This window comes from Patiria miniata, unplaced genomic scaffold (genome assembly GCF_015706575.1).
Source record: "Patiria miniata isolate m_02_andy unplaced genomic scaffold, ASM1570657v1 HiC_scaffold_3, whole genome shotgun sequence".
Classification (NCBI taxonomy): domain Eukaryota; kingdom Metazoa; phylum Echinodermata; class Asteroidea; order Valvatida; family Asterinidae; genus Patiria; species Patiria miniata.
In genome coordinates this window covers 7113065-7133328 of record NW_024037069.1, presented here as the reverse complement: position 1 = coordinate 7133328, position 20264 = coordinate 7113065, and the positions used below count along the sequence as shown (strand labels likewise).

Here is a 20264-nt window from a genome sequence, read left to right as displayed (position 1 = left end):
TACAATCCAATATTTCCAAGTGTCACAGACTATTTCCTGAGTGCTAGTGATTCAACCTACACTATCAGGTACGTTTGATATCTTGAATTAATAACTTTCCCCCACAGCTTCAAGCAGTCGTCATGCAGTCATTGGTTATTCCACAGTCTAGTAGAATATAAATTATTTATGACGAAGAACGAATGGGGAATTACGGGCGTAGACTAAATGTGGAATTCTACAACGTTTTGCACTTAAGAGGGCCAGCGGTAAACAGATGGACTGTACGAACCTACTTACAGTCAAAAGATATCGATCGGCCCTAAGGGTTACATTTAAGGTTTAATCTGTAAAGAACATCAACGAAAAGAGGTCACGCTTAATTGACAAAAAGGACGACAACATTTCGGTTTAATATCCAGCTTTAAAAGACATTCATCATCTCAAGCCTTTTAAGACATTTCTTTAGACTGGAATTTCCAAATTCTTCAGAATAATTCTCCTCAATTTTCACGTATAACAGTTTGCTTGCCAGCATTGTAAAAATGTTCATGAAAGTCACGTGACATTAAAATGTTATGTTTAACATTTTATATTGATAGAGATATTCCTTGGTTTGTGTTTTCAAGGGCAAATTTTCTTAAAAAGCCCCATTCGAGCAAAATCCAAGTTTTAAAGGTGTTGCTACCCTTGTTAATGGTTCTCCACCATTAATATTGTTGCAGCTTGATAGCTTTTGGTAAGACTCATGCAGTAGTAGATCCGGGTTGCTGAACAATCGGAGAACCGAGTATGACATTATTAACTATCCAGTACATCGGTGTTAACCAGAAGTCATTGTCAATTCCGAACCAATATTTCTTAACGACGAGCAAAAGCCAACTGCCTTTGGATATCACACAAAAACATTTTCCATTTTCCTTTCCACGAAAGTGGAAAAAGTTGTGCGTGTTTTTTTTTTTTCAGAACGATTCAAACAATGAAATCGACAACCAGTCCTATTTTTTGGATTTTGTTTTGTCTGTTCAATCATAAAAGTATTTAATTTTCACCCCTTTGTATATTTTTTCAGGTAAACGAACGAGAACCTTTTCCCTGAAATTTCTAGGCTTTGGACAAGGGTCCGAAAGATCAGATCTGGACATTCGTTTCATAACCAGAAATTGACTTTCTGCAAAACCAACAGTTAGAACGTTTGTGAAAAAAATCATTTAGAAATAAGGAGAACCATCCTTTATCTGTAAATCTTTTCATTGTATGGATTCCCTTACTGTACTGTAAACCTTGGTAATTTTTATTTATCTATTTTTTTTTTTACAGACTGTGGCTATAGACTTTTCTCTATGACCCACTGCATTGTACAAAACGGTGCATTGCCATCTCAAACTTCCCCGTGAACTAAATATTATGGAGTCTTGTAGGAGACACTCCGCCCTCCTGTGGGCAATTGCTCTGTCTTGGAGCGTCATCTGCATAAATGTTTTTATCACATCAGCTGAGTGGCACGGAGACCTGTCAGACTATGAGTTGGCCAGCTTTGACAATCCTGATATTTTGGAAGAACCCCACAGACGTGCATCAAAGTTCAATCATTTTACCTTGAGTGACCATGGCGATGTGTATGTTGGGGCTGTCAATTGGTTGTACAGGTTGGACAGTAGTTTGGAAGAGATACAGAATGTTTCAACCTGTGATGACAGCAGGCCAGATGTGATGCCCTGTCACCTTACAAATAACTACAACAAGATACTGGTAGTTGACAGTACTCGGCCAAACAGTTTGATCACCTGTGGCGGTGTGTATGATGGTATTTGTCAGTTACGGCAGTTACAGGATATCAGGAACGTGATGATGGAGTCGGTTCCTTACGTTGCTGGGTTTGAGGGTGCATCTACTGTTGGTCTGGTAGCTCCAGGAGAAGATGGGCAAAAAATGCTTTATGTCGCTGTTACTTATACTGGTGAAAATGTTAATAATCATGGGGATTTCCCTACAATAATACGAAGAAACCTTGAAACCATTCGCTATCATCAGAATTCTCTGTTATCAGCGCAGCGTGAAGGTTCCATCGTTTTTAATGGCCCTGCTAAGAGTACGATCTTTTCTATTAAGTATGTTGCAGCATTTGCCCACAGTGGCTTCACATACTTTGTTGCATCCCAGAAGGAGGATTTGAATTCTGCCCAATTTGTTACTAAGATGAGCAGAGTATGTCAAAGCGGTCCAAACCTAGACGCTTACACAGAAATTACCCTACAATGCAGTGGATCAGATGGCAGTGTGTACAGCTTGGTGCAAGCAGCTCACTTTGGACCAGCAGGACCTGATCTAGCGGCATCATTGGGTCTCCATGCAGACGAGCAGGTGCTGTATGCTGTGTTTGCCAAGAACCAAGGAGCTCCGGGTACCAGTGGTGTACCCGTCGATCACTCAGCATTGTGTGTGTACAGGATGACGGATATCTTGGCTGCCTTCAGAGAGGCAGTGCGGGGATGTATTCAGAATGGAAATACGTACTCTGTTGACTATTTGGAGGGTTCTTTTTGCAGTACGTTCGGGGTAAGTACTGAAGCATATTAAGAAAGATGCTGCCATTTCTTTAATAAGATTCAAAGATGAATTTCCTGTGCTGCTTTCGAATTCCACCTCTAACAGGTTTTTTTTTCAATTTCTGGTTTTTTTGTAGCAATAAAATTAGACATTGAAGTATTTCTTCCTAAATTTTGAATTATTGGCTGCTAGTAGACAACACTTCGACTCTCACGGAGCGGGTTATTTGTGCCCAAAATGATAAAATCCGAAAAAAATATATACAAAGTAAACAAAATCCATTTTTGAAGAGCATATAAGGCATTGCACGTCTACGAATCAAAAGGCGGATTACCTGTACTTTTGTGGCTTAAAACCAACCCAACTCAACTCAACTCAAACTGCAAAATAGTATAAGATGTAACATTTTCAAAAATGTATCGACGCCTCCATCTTTCCAGATAGGGACAAGGTCCAGTGTGCGCTTCTGTGTATGTTAGTGTTACTCTGTAGGCCCTAAATATGCCCCCAAATAGCAAACCATTCGTGTAAAGTCAAGCCCTCTCCACTTCATTTCAAGGCACAGCGGTTCAAACTGATTCTTTCTGCAATAATTGTGCAAACTATAGGTTGAACCATAGAGGGTGGTTGAACATGGCAACTTTCTTTGCAGTCCCCTGGCTGATACATCAATAAACACGCTAAAGCACTCATTCTCGTTTCATCAACGACTCTCCTGGAACTTCCTGGATTAATGTGTCTTGATAATTGCCACTGCCGAACCACGATATTGCTTTAACTGTTTTAATCATGTTTCTTGTTTATACTTTCGTTATAGATTCCCATTCTGGATCGCTATTTCTGCATACCCGTTACCAATGATGCTGCTCAAATGCAATTATTCCAGTACGCCAAGGGCATAGCCCCCGTTCCATCCACGGCAATTCTAGAGCTGCCTGGTACTCTCATGTCATCAATCATAACCACAATAGAAGTCAACCACACCATCGCTTTAATCGGAACATCGACAGGAGATCTGCTCAAGGTAAATTATCCCTAATCGATTTAAAAGTATGTGACTGAAGTCGTCGTAGAGCCTACATTGGAATGTGTAGCAACAGTTTTATTTCAAACCATTTCGTGTACATCCCTTGCACTCGAGACTTTAGTTTTTAGCGTGACGCATTGATTTTAGAAAGTTAATAATTTCTTTAAAAGGAGAAATAATAAGCTATATTTTTTGGTCTCTCTTACTAAATTGGCTTGCATGAACGACGCTACTTAAGCATACACTCAATGCAAGCAGTGTATGCCGGGTATACCATATGTTAATATCCACAAATCCATGTTAAACTTCTCAACTATGTACATCTAGGTTGTAAACAGATATATTAAGGTCCTATATGCCATATTGACATTAGGTTCATATGGAAAGTAACGCTGCCAGCCGACTTTATGAACGCATTAGCATTGATACCAGTCCAGTTCTGCAAGATGTCAAGGTTAATGAATCAACACGTGTACTACTTCTCTTGACGGAACAGAAGGTGAGCGCATACCTAACCTGCCACGGAGGAGTGCTGTTAACTAACTATCTCTGCTCCAGTTAGCTTCACTTGTGAACTTTTTATTAGCAGAAAAGAAGTCATTTATTAAAATTTATGTCATTTATGAAAAGCCATAGAAATCATGAGGTACTATTTATCTAGGCCTTTAACAACTAAGAGCATAGCAATTTGGCCAAATGAACATATCAAGCGTTACCTTTTTTTGCTTCGTAAACTGAAAACCAGATTCAAGATTGAAAGAAAAAAAACCCAATTTTTCTGCTGAAATCAAATGCCTTGTTTTCTCTCAACATTAAGATCGTTAAAAAAGTTACAATATGTTTTTCACTTTAGTTTGTGAAGCTTCGCGTTGAGAATTGTGGCCAATACACGACATGCGAAACGTGTATTGGGACTGATGCAGGGAATGATGGAGACCCATGTTGTGGATGGTGCACTCTAGAACGAAGGTAAGTCACACGGGATGTCTCCAAAGTGTGTGAGTGGGTGGAGGGGTGTATGAACGGTGGACACCACTCAGACGGGGTGCAACGTGTATGGAAATGTATCATTCATGGTGTATCATTGTAATGGTCCTCCTGAAGAATCCCCCTGATGCTGAATCGAAGCCTCCACTACTAAAACTACTACACCAGTAAGAGCCCGGCAGTCTCCTGAAGACGAACAGAGCACACTGTTCGAAACGTCGCCGGAGTCAAAACCACACAACCCAAAAGACATGGTGTTACCACAAACTGTCCATTCTATATTAATGATGTACCCCATAAAATTCAACCCTAAAACATTTGCATTAAAAAAAAAGGATCGGTGGATGTTTTTGCTTTGGGTATCAGATTAAAGCTGAGAGTGTTTTCTTTCAAATACTGAAAAAAATCATGACAATAGCACTTTGGGTTGCTGACAAAATGCTTATTATGTAAAAGAAGTCATTTTTCATAATACTTCAAACAGTGAAACATTTTACTGTAAGCCTACTGTGCAATTGTCCTTCATTCGTCTTTAATATTTGGACATAATTATTTATGATGCTGAAAAGGTTTAAAATAGGACTGAGATACTAAAAAGGATGAGATACCTGTTCAGGTGGAAAGTAAAAGGTATTTCCATCAAATTAATTTGTACTCTTGTCATATTATGTGCCGTGTTGTTTGTGAGGATTTGGACATGCACAAATAGGTACAGTGAAAATCCCTTACTGTGGTAATTTTTTGTGTACCGGATGAAAAATAACCACTTTCACATAATTACTGTTTACTCATCAACCCAAAGTACTATTTTCATGATTGTTTCGGTATTTAAAAGAAATAGCTCTCAGCTTTAATCTGATACCCAAAACATTAAAAACCACCGACCTTTTCTTTTTAAAGGCAATGATTTTTGGTCACCCTGTATAGGTAAAAAATAAGCTTTTGTGCACTCTGGAAGGGAAGTCATTTATTGGGCGAGCTCTTATAGTTGGTCAGTTTAGTTGTTGATCGTGTCCCTAAAATAACTTCCATTTTATTTACATGACGAATACAGAGTTCGATGAGCTGCGGTTGTCCGAAGTTGTAATTATTTGTATGTGAAACAAATTTCGTACGATCCATCTAATGCAGTGATGACCTACTGATACTTAATGAAATCTGGAAAGTATGACATTTCATTTTTCAATTTTGGTTTTTGGCTTTTGGTCACTGTCGACTACCAAGCTATTCTGGTCATATAACATTGCATTCCTCCTTAGATGTACGAGATATTCCGACTGTCTATCACCTGATGTTTCTACTCGATGGTTGGCCTACAATGCTGCTCAGTGCATTAATATTACCGAGGTAGCTCCCTATGATAACCTACCAATTACAGTCAATGAGCAACAGGTGAGAGACAGATGTTTTTAATTAGATCTTTATTGCATCCGTTAAAGGAACAAAATGAAACATGCTTTAGAAATTAAACACTTAGGCCTACTTCAAAGTGCAGATTTGTTATGGACTTAACCATATAGGCGGATAGGTATGTGGAAATATTTTACGTCAATGCGACGCCTATCGTACATGTACAGGGCCTAATAATTTTAGTTTTGCTTCCCATGGATCTCCAGAATTTAAATAGGTTTTCACCTGTATATAATTTAACATATTGTTCCATGCACTTGGCCTTCTTAATTGTGATGAGTAAAAATTGTGCGCAATTTATTTGCTGTATTATGAATGAATTTAGGCTCCGTACAGTGAACGGTATATTTCATGTCACACCATCTTTATTATGTCTTGAAATGTGTGACTCTCTAAGAAAATATTTTATCGCGAGTCAGAATGATACAGAATGTCGTGCTTCATGTACTATACCTGTCGCTCACTCTCAGTCATTTGAGCCCACCAAATGTTATTTTAACTCTGTCTTTAGTACCCCTGACCAATGGAGCTAACTCTTGGAGTTCATTCAATATTAAAAAAAAAAAGACTATTATTTGATATATCTTTTCTTTACTTTCACTTTTAGATCATCCTAACTGTGCAGCAGTTACCTGATCTAGGGACCGGCCAGAGTTATGAATGTCATTTCGGGTCATTCGAATCTTCAGCTTCGAAGATTGACGAGATGCTAGAGTGTACGTCACCTCCTAGTGATGGGATACCTGCCATTCCGCAAGGAGGCAAGTGCAATAAGAGACACCCATATGAAGTTATTTATGGCAAAAATATACAGAGCAAACATTCAAAAAGTCGAGTTATAGTTTCCTTCTGTCCTTTTTCTTTTGTCCATTCTAGAATGAAACGATGCTTGTAAATCAATCGCATTATATAAACAGAGGAATGTGATCATAGGCAGTACAATATGGTACACTGACGTGCTTGCTGTTAGCATGAAAATGATGTTTACATTTGGTACCCACAAAAATCGATTTGAACTCGTAGTAATTTAAAAATACACGCTCATTTTCGAATTGTCTGTTTCAACTCATAAACGAGGTGATTTTGTTCTTATTTATTATTTAGATGATGCAGTACATGTAGATTTGGGTGTCGAGTCATCTGAAACTTCAGTTCAATTCATAGACACCGACTTCTACTTCTACGAGTGTTCAACGCACACCTCGTGAGTATTAATCAGTTGTATTTGAAATTCAATTTGTTTTCCTTTAGGTTGTTTAAATGCTTATTTTCTCCCCTAGTACGTTTTCCTGATGATTTTTTAATCTTTTAATAATGCAGTTCTCTTTGGTTTTTTGCGTAGCTGTGTATCCTGCGTTGGTAGTCGCTGGGCCTGTGATTGGTGCGTGTTTGAGAACAGATGTTCTCATGAAAGCTCCACATGCACACGACCTAATGAAATCATCATTACTGGAGATAACGTGAGAACAAAAATATTAGAGCTAAGCCAAGACAAAATTTGAAAAAAAAAACAAGTTTGACTTTAATTTCTTGATTGTAGAATCCTATATGTTTACTATTCAGTTAATACGTATTTTTGCGTATTTTAGTTATTGAAAATGACACTAATTGTCATGTACATGTGGAAGTATCTGAAATTATATTTATATTTTGGACACTAGATCATTTCTATCAGATTTCTGTAGATCATAAGTTCAAATCGAAGCAGATGTATATTTTTGGGGAGGCAATGACATAGTTTGTTGTTTGTTGGCGTTTACCTACAGAATCCAACCGCCTCTGCTGTCAAAGGACCTGAGTTTTGCCCTCAATTGCCGAACCAGACTGCTGAAGTTCTGCTTCCTAATAACATTATGAGGAACATCACTGTCATGACTGCAAACCTTCCAAATGAAGCTGAGGTTTGTTTATTAATGTCTGGAAAAAAACCTTCAACAAACACAAGGACAATCTGTAATCTGATAACCCCCGTCTATCAGAAAAGTCCCTTGTCAATGCCTTATAAGAGTGACATTTTTCATACCAACCTTGCAACCTTGCTTAATTCATCCCCAAGAAGAAAATACAATGCCCCCTTGGAATACTGTCCGATATAGTTTGCTAAATGCTATTGTTCTAGATATCTGACCTTCTTTATGACTTTGAATTAAATGAATTAAATGCAAAGTGAATTGCAAAGTTATCATTAGCTGTATGATAACTATTTTTGGACCCTCTATGTAAACTTGAGGTCAGCGTAGTCGGTGCAGTTTGCAAATGCTTTATGCACCCTATACATTACCATAATCATTAACATCGCGTGTGCTTTGATAGATGTTAATATTTGAATGATAAGCTGCTCTTGAATTGCCATTTGGTGGCATGCAATAATTATAAACATCGCATTGTCATGTATTGAATTTTCAAAGAAAGCTGTTTACTTTCAAAGACCTTTTACCGAGTCCATGAAAGGAAATACTGCCAAGAAAATCTTAGTTTTTAATACTCTTTCCTGACTCACTTCATTTGCAAAAAAAAAAAATTGGTTGTCAATCCCTTTTTATTCCATGTGCAGATTTCTAGATATCAGTGCAGCTTAGACGTTGAGGGATCACCTCAGTTTGTAGATGCAGACCGCAATGGAGACAGAGTCACATGCCAAGATAAGGCTGTAGGTTATACCTACAATTAAACTTATATTTATTGTATCCTTGGATTGCTAATCTCTTTGATAAAAATGAAAGTAATCCTCTATTTTGCCTACTGGCCGGACACAATGTTGATGTTTTGGGCTTCAGGTATTAAAAGGTGAGGTTGTTTGCTTGCATTCAACAGTACACTTACTTCTCGAATGATGAACCAGAGATGGAAGTTGGACTGTCTGTTTCATGGACTGACACAAGCGGTGTTGCGCACATCCTAGATGACATACATGGATTTGACGGTAAGGAATAAGGATTGATTAAGGAGATTCACGCTTTCGTCAGTCTAAAATGGTTGTACATGTATATGAAGACTTTTTTCCAAAACATGATTAACCTCAAGTTATTACCTTTTAGAATCACACCCACTACTGGCTGCCCAAAGTCAGTATCGAATTTAAGAATACAACAAAACAAAAATTATGTTTGTTTCTTATTCTTTTTAAGTTCAGAACCGGGCAAACGTTTTACTTTTTGGGGTGAAAATGGGTATTTCAACTTTTTAAAATAAACTCTTCATGATTGTGTTTGGTGTGAGCAGAGTACAAGATAATATTATGTCTTTCATTCAACTCGACATTTTAAAGAACAACCTCCAATGCAAAACTGTTTGTTATCAACAGTTTTGCATTAGAGGTTGTTCTTTAATATGTCGAATTGAATGAAAGCCATGAGATTATCTTGTATTCTGTTCATATCAAACAGTAACGTTGTACAATTGTGAAGTCCAGAAGCCAGACTGCAGCCGTTGTGTTACAGCCCGCCCAGTACTCGAATGTGTTTGGTGTGGTGCCATGCCGAGCGAGTCTGGTGTTTGCAAACTGAATGAAGTTTGCAGTGAAAATATGGTGACTTTGGATAACGGATTGAACTGCCCTGATCCAGTTCTGAGTGAGGTAAGCTATAAACTCTCAAGCTGAATATTATTCGTTTGAATATTCTTTATTAATATTCCAGGCGAGGCTACTTGTCAACATGTTTGTAATTATCCATATATCACAAAGTATTAAAGAATGCTGCCAGCAAATGAAGCACACCTTATATCCATTTGACCTGCCTTTGTGACAAGGTAAAAAAGGGAAATTTTGTCATGTGCAAGATGAAAAAAACCGCAATTCGTATGACTGCATAAGCAAAGGTGTATGGTCTATAAAGTAGGCTTATATGGATGACTGCATATGAGCCACCAAGCTGAACTAGTTGTCTTTCAACAGCATTTACCGATGCATCTTTACTAAAAATGTGTTGTATTTAAATGCATTGTTTCATGTTACATGTACTTGCTTTGGTGTGTCATGTTATTATTGTTTCCAAAATCACGCATTAGGTATTTCCTTTGACTGGGCCCATTGAAGGCAACACAGTCATAGATGTGATGGGAACTGATATCGGTCGGAGATTTGAGGATGTCGTGTCAGTGATGGTTGGCAATCTGCCCTGTGATCTGGCTGGACTTAACTCAGACTACCAAATTGGAGCAAGGTAGGGTCAAATTATACTTCATGCAAGGACATTACCTTTTTATTCAAGCTTTGACTGATGGTCACCTATTCAGTTTTTCGACTTTTTGTAAACTTTTTTTAAAAAATCTTTCTAACTGAAGTATGTTGTCCTCTGTCAGTTATAATACGGTCTTTTTTTCAGCATTCATAGGCGATGTCGGTATGCCGTGCACAAAATTGTTTGGATAAAATTGTTTGGATTTCTAATCATTTTTTTCCTTTAGAATTCTCAATTCACAATCATTGTGTGCCATGCTGTGGAACATTGTAAAATCTAAAATGAGACATTTTCTGCTTAACAAGTAAATGTTATTATTTAGTTGATATGCCTACATATGTATATATACATGTTTTAGTTTTCAGAGTGGATGAGGTTGACGAGTTTTGCTCAAATTCCATGTATTTTAAATGTCACATATCACCTTGTGTTTCAGTGTCAGCTGCAGAACGCAACCAGAAAGTGAAGGAGCTGAGTTGGTTACATTGACAGTCACGGGTGCAGATGGTACAATGCAACACAGCTCAGGAACAGTCAACTTCAACTTCAAAGTAAGTCATGTCCTGCACGCACTCGTTTACACTGACTCAGCCACTGAGGAACCTGCTTGGAAAAGGAACAAGCGTCCAAGAAAAGTGTTTCTACACTGAAATAGTAATCACTGAATGTATGATCACGAATGAGGTCTTTTCACGAATGTTCTTTCTTAGCAGTTCGGCACCGCATTATGTCAGCTGGAGCAATGATAAGATATATTTTAGCTGAATTAGTTGATAATTTGACATCAAACATTTTATGTTTGAGTTGAGGATATTTGGGAAAATCCCAGGCAATTGAGTGAATTTCCTAAAACGTATCTCAGATTTACGTTTGAAACGTCAACATATTTAAAATAAATAATACTCGAGGATTCTATGCACGATTATCTAGCAAATACTTACTTCAACAATGATATAATATAAAAATAATATAATTGTTGTGGAAATTGTGTGAGAGACTAACACAGTTCTAGAAATGTTGTAATAAGATGTATGTTGTTAACAGGACCCAGCTATTACACATTTCCAACCCCACCTCGGCCCAGAAGCCGGTGGGACGGCAGTGAGTGTGAATGGTACAGCCCTCAACACAGGACGCGATATTGCAGCGTTCATCGGCGACTATCCTTGCAACATAACAGGGTATTGTGTCTCTTTCCTAATACACAGTGTTTTGTACGATAATTATTAATTCAGGAAGAAGAGGGATCTCCCCAACATTGGTGCAATCTTTAGTTTCAAAAAATCACTTCGACTTCTATCAAACTTCAGTTAAAAGGATTTTCCTTTCCCACCTTTGTGGAGGGGATTTTGTTTGTTATAGATTTTATTATAAAATCGACTTTATCCTATTCTGTGGAATTGCTCTAAATTCGTCCAATATCGAATTACCTTGAGACATTGCTATTCATCCATTCAGTATTAATATAAGGAGCATCATACACAAAGATGAATTCAAGTTTACGCCAGGCGCGGTTCTAGAGCCTATAATTTTGGGGGGCTAGCATGTGTGGATCCTGAAATTTTTGCCAGAAGGCGTGCTGAAATTTAGAACGGTTTTTATCAGGCCTCCGGGGGAGGGGGGGGGTCGTACCATATTTTCTATGGGGAGCGCTGGTAAAGTCTTACAATCGGACACACTGTATTACCAAACGGTGGACAAATGCACCCTTCAATTTTTTCCTTGGAGGGGGGAGACAAGTTGCATGTGACGTCAAATTCCTGAATTGGTTACTGGCATTTTTTTTCAATATAATTTTTTTTTTGGGGGGGGCTAGACAACATTTTTGGGCCTAAATACTCCCCCAGCCTCCTGTAGAACCGCGCCTGGTAAACATCTCTGCAGAAAACTTAACTGTGATTTTTTATTTCTTTCCAAAATTATTCAGCCAACCAGTTAAATTCATGCTAGATTGCACAACCACTACTGGCCAACTCGGATATCAAGGTGTTGTGAAAGTCTCCTTTGATGGGGCCATGAGAACCTCATCAGATATGTACACGTACACTGAGAATCCCACCATTACTGAGGTGTCTCCTCTGAAAAGCATCGTTTCGTAAGTCTACATGATTTTTTGTCTTCATCTGTTTTACTATGGTCTATATACTTCAATTGGTATCATCCACATTATCTGTAAACCATTACAGACTGTATTGTCCATAGAAAATGTCGGTGTTTTAAAACTTTTTACATGCGAACAAAAAATGAGAGTAAAAAGAAATTTTTGTCTAGGTATTAGTTTTGTGAAGTGTTATGTTTCTATTGTAAGGCAGGCTTTCAAGACAGCAAGCTTGCAGCCAAATTTGTGCTTGATTGTTTTAAGAATCAGGCTACTACAAATCATCTTATCACCGAAGACTACTGAGAACTGAGTGAACAGTGAAATATTACGCTTTATTCTAAACTTCAAAATGTCATTTGCTCAAAATATCTGAAGTGAACATGTGCGTATACATTTCTAAATTGTTTAAATTGATTCTTTGTACCAACCAATATCTTTCAGTGTATGAAATGTATTTTCAGTATTTGCCATCGGTATTTCTAATTGTCAGGGGTGGTCGAACTTTGACGGTTACTGGCACTTTTCTAAACACAAGTGGAAACCGTAAAATCGTTGTCAGTAATGCAAATGAGGTGAGAAATGTGTTATACCGTCCTATCCCTGCTCAACTTCCACTTAACCACCGATCACAATATATCTACTTGCTCCACTCTTCCAACATATATAATTAGGAAACTGTTTACATCTTCTTTATTGCTGAGTTACCGCGAACGACCACTTTAATTGTGAAAAAGGCAATAAGGGTACTATGTAAAGAATGACAGCCATTACATCATTAAACACATTTCTGTTTTGAAGTAGAAACAAAGAGGGGTGCCATTGTCAACCAGAGCTAATGCTGAACAGAATTGTCAACTGACTGATGTGGGTCTTTATTTTGCAGGAATGTCAAGGTGAATCTGCAACAGAGATGCAGTGCCCGTCTCCGAACATAACAGACCTCGACATAAGCAATGAAAACTTGACCTTTGGCTTCATCATGGATGGGGTCACTCAACTGTTGACATGGTCTCAGGCTAACGATGTCGACTTGGAGTACTTTGAGGATCCAGTGTATAACAAATTTGAAGGTGCTATGAAGGACAAAGAAGGAGAAACCTTAAAAATCACGGTTGGTATGCGTGTCTTAATCTATCTTTTTCATTGTTGTGTTTTTCTATCCGTAGATATGAGGCCTAGTAAAAGTGCACGAAGCACACTTATGCAATGCTAATGAGAAGTGATATCACCTCTCATTATGTGACTTAAGATAAATTCAAGTTGATATCTCCTCCTCCTGAATCAAGTGGATCTTCCAAAAATACAGTAGGCCTATCTCGGTAACACTTGCTAAGTCACAAAACTTCATAAGCTCAGATCAGTCATTGCAAGCGCAAATCTAGATGTGATGTGAAATAACAGCTGAGATTCTTATTTTTTACCTCAGTCCCCATACGGTATGTATAGGGGTACATGAACATGAGAAGAAGAAAAAAAAAGTCTTACGTGTGATACAGGTTATAACCTTTTTGTTTAGAAATAAAACATTTGTCACAACCGAAAAGATTAAATCTGTCCAAAATATACCAATCCAGATACTTCTAATTTTCCTTTAAAAAAAAACCAATTTAACCTAAATAACCTGTGGATGCTTAAACAGGGCGAGCGGATTGACAGCGCCATCACAGAGGGAGAACTCATCGTGACGATCGGCGTAGAGAGCTGTCCCGTTAGCCTGATTACTGGGACAACACTCGTATGTGAATTGCCCGATGAGGCACCAGCAGCCGGGGACTACATGGGAGAAGATACCGCGGCAGGTCTGCCTGTGGTATGGGTAAGTAAGGGGCAGATCCATGTTCGAATTGGAAGGGGGGGGGGGTTAGCTGTCAATTGTTCTTTTCTTTCGAGATTTTTCCTTCTTGTGCGGCCCCAAAGGGGAGGTTTATCCCCTTACCCTCCCCGTATAGATCTGCCACTGTACGCCATTACAGACTTGCGGGTATTTTTTTATTGTGCTAATTTGATATTATCCTTAAAAACATCTCAAAGAAATGAAGTTTTTCTGAAGCTTTTCAACAAAATTGTAAGTACAACCTTGTAAATGTGAATTTCTTTCTCAGTTTTTGTTCAATTTTTTTCGACATTATGAATAGTAAACCAATTAGACAATTGGAATCAGTATTTCTCCGGTCTAAGAATTTCATAATATTCGGTCATTACACTCCCGAAATCTGAAGAGAAGACCTCTCTGGCTGTAAAATTACCAAGAAAAGCGGCTCATCTAGGATTGAATATTATTAAGCTAGGTTTAAACATTGTTCCTCAGATTGATTGAACATCTGTATTACTCAATCCGAGAGGTTCAAAAACACCCAACATTCGGCCAGTTCTCCCAAAAACGTAATTACACTAATTTGTCATTGTTGATTTTTTCTTCAAAAGTGATTATTATACCGTCGACATTAACAAATTGGTTAAGTCTATGTCAGTTGTTAAATCGTTTATTCAAGTCTATGTCGAATCGTTTATTATTTCATTTGTGTTATTCCATAGGTTCGCCACAATAACTTAAAATTTAGGTTGGGCTTTTTGGTCTATCCCAGTACGGTGCCACTTGTCGCTATACTTGTACCGAGTTTGGTCATTCCACTCTCCATGGCGATACTGCTCGCTGCTACCTTCGTGTATTGCAAACAGTTGCAAAGGAAGCGCACCCACGACCGAAGACTATTGGGCAGGATAGTGTCGATTCATCTCGGTAAGTGCTGGTGGCAAGAGATGACTTCAGTTTACTCGAATATTTAATTCCTGAGTGCTAGAAACAGGTGCACAAAACTGCGGTGAAGAGAGAGTATCATCTCAGTCTATATGAGTATGCTCTTGTAAGTTAAAATCACTTGATTGCAAGACGGCGAAATGGTAAACAACACGAAACCCTTTCAAATTTCAAAGCCAATTATCCTTCATCACTTGTATCTACCGGCTACCTATCAATTCCTAATTTTCAAACATAATTATGATAGTTTAGAAAAAAATTAAACAGTACGTAGCTGCACATCTCCGTATTAAATTATGTTCTACTTCTAAAAAAACTCTGAAGATGGCTGCTAACGGGCAGCCGGTTTTGATGGTAAAATACATGGCAAAAGAATCAAATGGCGTGCTCCTCATTTGACTGTAAATTGTCCAGTTGTAGACAGGATGAAACAAATTTCTCTACAAAAACGAAAATAAATATAGAACTCCTTTGTCAAGATTGTGTTTACCATTTTAGACAACTTGTGAATCTTGTGTAGCATGCAAAGGTTGTTTTGTCTGTTGATTTGTAAGCCTGAACGTGCTCGTAAACTTACCACTATATTACGTTATTTACTGTTAATGCGACATTTTATCTCTTTTCCTCAGAAATTGACTCCCATGTCAAAAGACGCCGGTGGTATAGATCCCAGAAACAGTCGGAATCTGCTCAGCCAAAACAAAAGCGCATTGTCCTGAACAACAAGGTCAGCTTCGTTCCCGACGACATTCATATCGACTTCAGCCAACTGGAATTGGGGGAAACTCTCGGACAAGGTAGTGACTTTGTACGGGGAAACAATGAACATATCATGAGTTCAAAGTGTAAGCTGTTATTTTACCTGAGAAGGAGAGGCCTACATAAAGGGGCTGTGTGTGCAAACCGTTATTGGCGTGATTGAAACACATTTTCACGTTTCGACCTTTAGGAAATTATTTAGACTCGGCCAGTCGCTGGGTCTGTTAGTAAGCCGGTAGGTCGGTAGGTCTGCCAGCTGGCTAGTCTTCGTACCAGAAAAAGATAATCAGAAAAGATGAGTATAAAACACTTGAATACATTTTACAGGTGCATTTGGGCGTGTACTGAAAGCTGTTCTACACGATACGTCAGGGGAAGATCAAATTGTGGCCGTAAAGACAGTGCAAGGTTGGTGATGAGAAAGTCGGCCATTTGTGAGAGATGTTTTCTATGACAGTATCAAGGATTCAAAACAAAGCGTTGAAAAGTTGTTCCTCGGTTAGAAAAGGGCCAGCTTCAGAATGGTATGCATTTTAGTCTTGATTATACTTGTTGCTGATTAGAGTTACAGAGGAGGTGTTTGATGACCTTATACCGAGAAAGAGGAACTAAACAACATTAATCATTGTGCGTCTTGAATGAAAGAGCCGAAAGAGTCTTTTCATTCAGAATTGCTAATTGTTGGTTGTAAAATGTTCTTGAACTGAATTGAATGTGTCCCTGGGTTATTGCATTTCTGTGGTGATGAAAATAAGTTGAAATACAAGTTCCTGTTTTTGTGTAGTAGCTTGGCCAAATGTAAGTTGGGCGTGCCAGTTATCACATAATATGCCTTATTTTTGCATGTATAGACACCTCGGACCCAAAAAATGTCGTGAAGTTCCTGGAGGAAGGCCTGATCATGAAAACCTTCGACCATGTCAACGTACTGGGGCTTCTGGGGTTGACCTTTGACGCGGACAAAAACCCCTTGGTGGTGATACCCTTCATGGCCAACGGTGACCTCAAGACATATCTGGTCAAGAAGAAACAGGTATGTAGTCAAGAGCGATCAATGTCGATAATAAATAGAGGAAGTTTTGATAAAAGAATTGGTGATGAGTGGCATGAGTTTAAACTGACTTAATGGTGATTTTGGTAGATGTTGTTACGTTTAATAATTAATAGTTCACTCAGTGCACGAGATTTATTAAACAAAATGCTTTTCCATTTCGTAAACAGTATGTCATGTGTTTTGTTCTGAGTGTGGTATTTATTTATTCATTGGAGGTTTTTACTTTTAATTTAGACCTTGGCGACATCTCTGCTGATGAGGTTTGCCTCACATGCCGCACTCGGTATGAGTTACTTGGCTCAGCACAAGTTTGTCCACAGAGATCTTGCGGCCAGAAATTGCATGTAAGTGTATCCTCTCTTCTATATCATCCGGGGCTTTTACACATGTCTTTATATGTGTGTATGAGTACAAGCAAAATGAATGTTATGAGAAATCGGTCAGCTGTTTCATCGAAAATAATTTTTATGCACCAGAGATACCAAGGGACATGCATTCATTGAATTAACTCCAGAGTTCGAATTAATGGTATTGCAATTCTTAAATGATGTGACCCCAAAGTAAGATCAACTTTTAACAACCTCTATAGGGTGGATAGTGATCGTCTGGTGAAGATAGCTGATTTTGGACTGTCCCGTGACATGCACGAATCGGATTACTACACAAGCGGCGATGTCCAGGCTAAGCTGCCTATCAAATGGATGGCTCCCGAGTCCATGGAACGTCGAGTGTACAACGCCAGGACTGACGTGGTACGCAATTAAATCCATCTTTGATTGGAATGTTAGATGATGTTTAGATAAAGATCTTAACGGAAAAGAAAGCAAAACACATCTCTTTGCGTTCTGTGGAACTATCCTTCGAAGAGAATCTACATGAACTTTGATGTCCGGTCATTAAACGTCAGTTTATTGATAATTTACATCGGGTATATTTTCAAGGCGCCTGACCCTCATTAGCTGGAGTATTTCGTCTTCAGACGCCCACCTCGAACTGATTGCTAAGTTAACTTAGTAAAAAACGTTTTTATTTTAATTTGACACAAGATCTCATTAAACAGTTCAATAAAGACTCAAATACAATGTAGTTCGGTCAATCTTCGTTAATCTTGGCTACCCTTTCCAGCTTGCTCATGTCAACTGTTCGGTAGCTCAATTGAACAGGCATCATTAGAATGGTCTCTTACATTGAAAAAAAATATTTGTCTTCTTTGGTTTTCTACAGTGGTCATACGGTGTGCTCCTATGAGAGATTTTCAGTAAGGGTGCAAAACCGTATCCAGGAATTCCCAACCAAGATGTGTATGATTTCTTGAAGAGAGGTCAACGCATGGATGCTCCCAAGAACTGCCCGCCAGAAATGTATGTTCAAACACCGGTCATCATTACTTTAAAAAACAAATACACACTTAATGTCGTTTTAACTGCTGTAAAAGTATACATGTTTCTTTTACATTTTGCTCAACTTTTTCTGAAGGAGAAGGAATCTTAATGCACTTGTTTCACTCTCAGATGTTTTTCTTACTTTAAAGTAGGAATATAACACTCCCTAGTTGTGAAAAACAACAATAATAGTAATCAGTATTAATGGAAAGTGTACTGTCGGGGGTTTCAAGTAAAAATGCAGGCAAAATTTGATACGATCCAGAATGCAGTATCTAATGATCATGATTCTTGTTACATTTGCTGACTGATACAGCTACGGCATAATGGTACGTTGCTGGCAGGACAACCCCAAGTCACGTTGCACCTTCGTCCAAGTTGCTAACGAGCTGGAAGAACTGTTGGAGGGAGACCGTGACTACGTAGCAGCTCCTAGTGCGGGTGTGTTTGGTATGGGACCCATCGAACATCGCGAAGAACCTGGTGTCAAAGACGACAGCTATCTGGTCCCGATGCAGCAGGAGACCGCCTTTGGTGCTGACGGACCGTGTAGTGACAGAGAAACCAGCGGGAGCCATGCGACCGCCGCCCGTGATCCCTTGGATTATGTCAATAAAATTGTCATTAGATAAAGTGTCTTGCAAATTCCCAGATAAGAAATATCCGAAAAGAAAATGGTTTGAAGAAAAAAGTCTGTTTCAAGTGGCCAATATATTAAAATCATTATTGATCAAGATGTATCCATTGGACACGCTTCTTGCTCACTTTCATTCCTAAGAAAAAAGATTCTAGTCTTTTCTCTCCGTGTATTGGAATGAAATCGTTTACAATATATAGAAGGTGGCAGGCTAAACTAATAGCTAAAACATGGCTTTTTAAGCGTCTTAAACCAATGCCAAATGCCATTTTTTTTTCTGCGATTGACATTTGTTGTTTATGGACTGTGGTATTTAAATCTGAGGTATTACTGTGGTTTACCATCATTGAATGAAACGTTCACAAATAAATATTTTGTCGAACCTAAAGATAAAAATGTTCAAATTTTATAATAATACTTGAACCGTTTTTCCTAAAATACACAGTGATTTTCCAGTATTGTATTATATAACCATTAGCTTCGTAAAGTACATTCCTGTACAAATAGGAAAATAATAACAAGCCATACAATGTTTATTTGCAAATGATAACTTGCCGACTGGGAAATTTCCTTACAGATTCTTGCAAGTTGCACAAAACATTTATATCAAAATGGGTGAAGTTATCAATAAATTATCGACTGTCGGTATCCTATAAAACTAAAATTTGGAGCAAACACTAATAGCAATGTTATTTTATTTAACGTATTGTACACATTTGTTTTTCAGCATTTAATTATTAAAATAAATATTGTATTACATAATTGACATAATTTGTATATTTGGAACACCAGTAAAGACCTATATACTTAGACAGATGACACGTGCATTTGCATTCTTCTGCGAAATAAATATGAAATGTAGCTCATTTCATTGAGATGATATCTTGTTTACCTTTAAAAGTGTTTTAAAAATGGTGAAAGGAGAGTGTTCTGTCGAAGGTGCAAAAAAATAGCAATTTTGAAAAGAAGTTCTTTAAGCAAGGTAACTGAGGCTGCTCAATGGTTGCCAGTTAATGTAGAAAAACAAACTGGCTTAACAGGTTAACAAAATACCAGAATAAGTTGGTAAATGACTTCGAAAGATTTATTTTAAAAAGTTGCAGAGTTGGAGATCTAACAATGATTGTAGTTAGCACCGAGTGTTGTATAAAGGCTCATACATGTATTCGATTTTCATTTGATTCGATTTAATCTTGCTTTTGGATCATGATTCATTCGATACACAGATACATATTTAATCACCTTTTTTATTCAGATTATTAGCATTGCAATGGTATATTGCTAACTTATAGCAAACATTGAATTTCTGTTTAAAATGTTAAGACAAATTTTAGTTCAGATGTGTTGAATCGCATACATTTCATAGACAGATCGATTTATCCAATGACTTTCTTCTTATACTTGATATGCATTTTGTAGAGTATTTTTGGGGAGCAGGG

General features: G+C 38.0%; 1 protein-coding gene across 1 annotated transcript; it reads left to right on the top strand.

Moving 5' to 3' along the window:
- Positions 1-1319: 1319 nt before the first annotated feature.
- LOC119738529 (plexin-B-like) lies at positions 1320-17154 on the top strand. Its single transcript, XM_038213432.1, has 24 exons — positions 1320-2538; positions 3347-3553; positions 3930-4055; positions 4410-4525; positions 5803-5935; positions 6561-6714; positions 7058-7157; positions 7296-7413; positions 7720-7854; positions 8508-8603; positions 8768-8876; positions 9340-9530; positions 9962-10116; positions 10571-10685; positions 11179-11315; positions 12062-12229; positions 12726-12816; positions 13119-13346; positions 13875-14051; positions 14771-14975; positions 15623-15790; positions 16080-16160; positions 16604-16785; positions 17041-17154. Exons 1-24 carry the CDS (start codon positions 1387-1389, stop codon positions 17152-17154), a joined length of 4458 nt encoding a protein of 1485 aa, XP_038069360.1. The 5' UTR covers positions 1320-1386.
- Positions 17155-20264: the final 3110 nt, after the last annotated feature.

Coding starts and splice junctions, on each gene's coding strand:
- LOC119738529 (XM_038213432.1), top strand. CDS start 1,387: ATGGAGTCTTGTAGGAGACACTCCGCCCTCCTGTGGGCAATTGCTCTG. Junction 7,414..7,719: donor TCATCATTACTGGAGATAAC/GTGAGAACAAAA, acceptor GTTTACCTACAG/AATCCAACCGCCTCTGCTGT. Junction 14,976..15,622: donor GATAGTGTCGATTCATCTCG/GTAAGTGCTGGT, acceptor TCTTTTCCTCAG/AAATTGACTCCCATGTCAAA.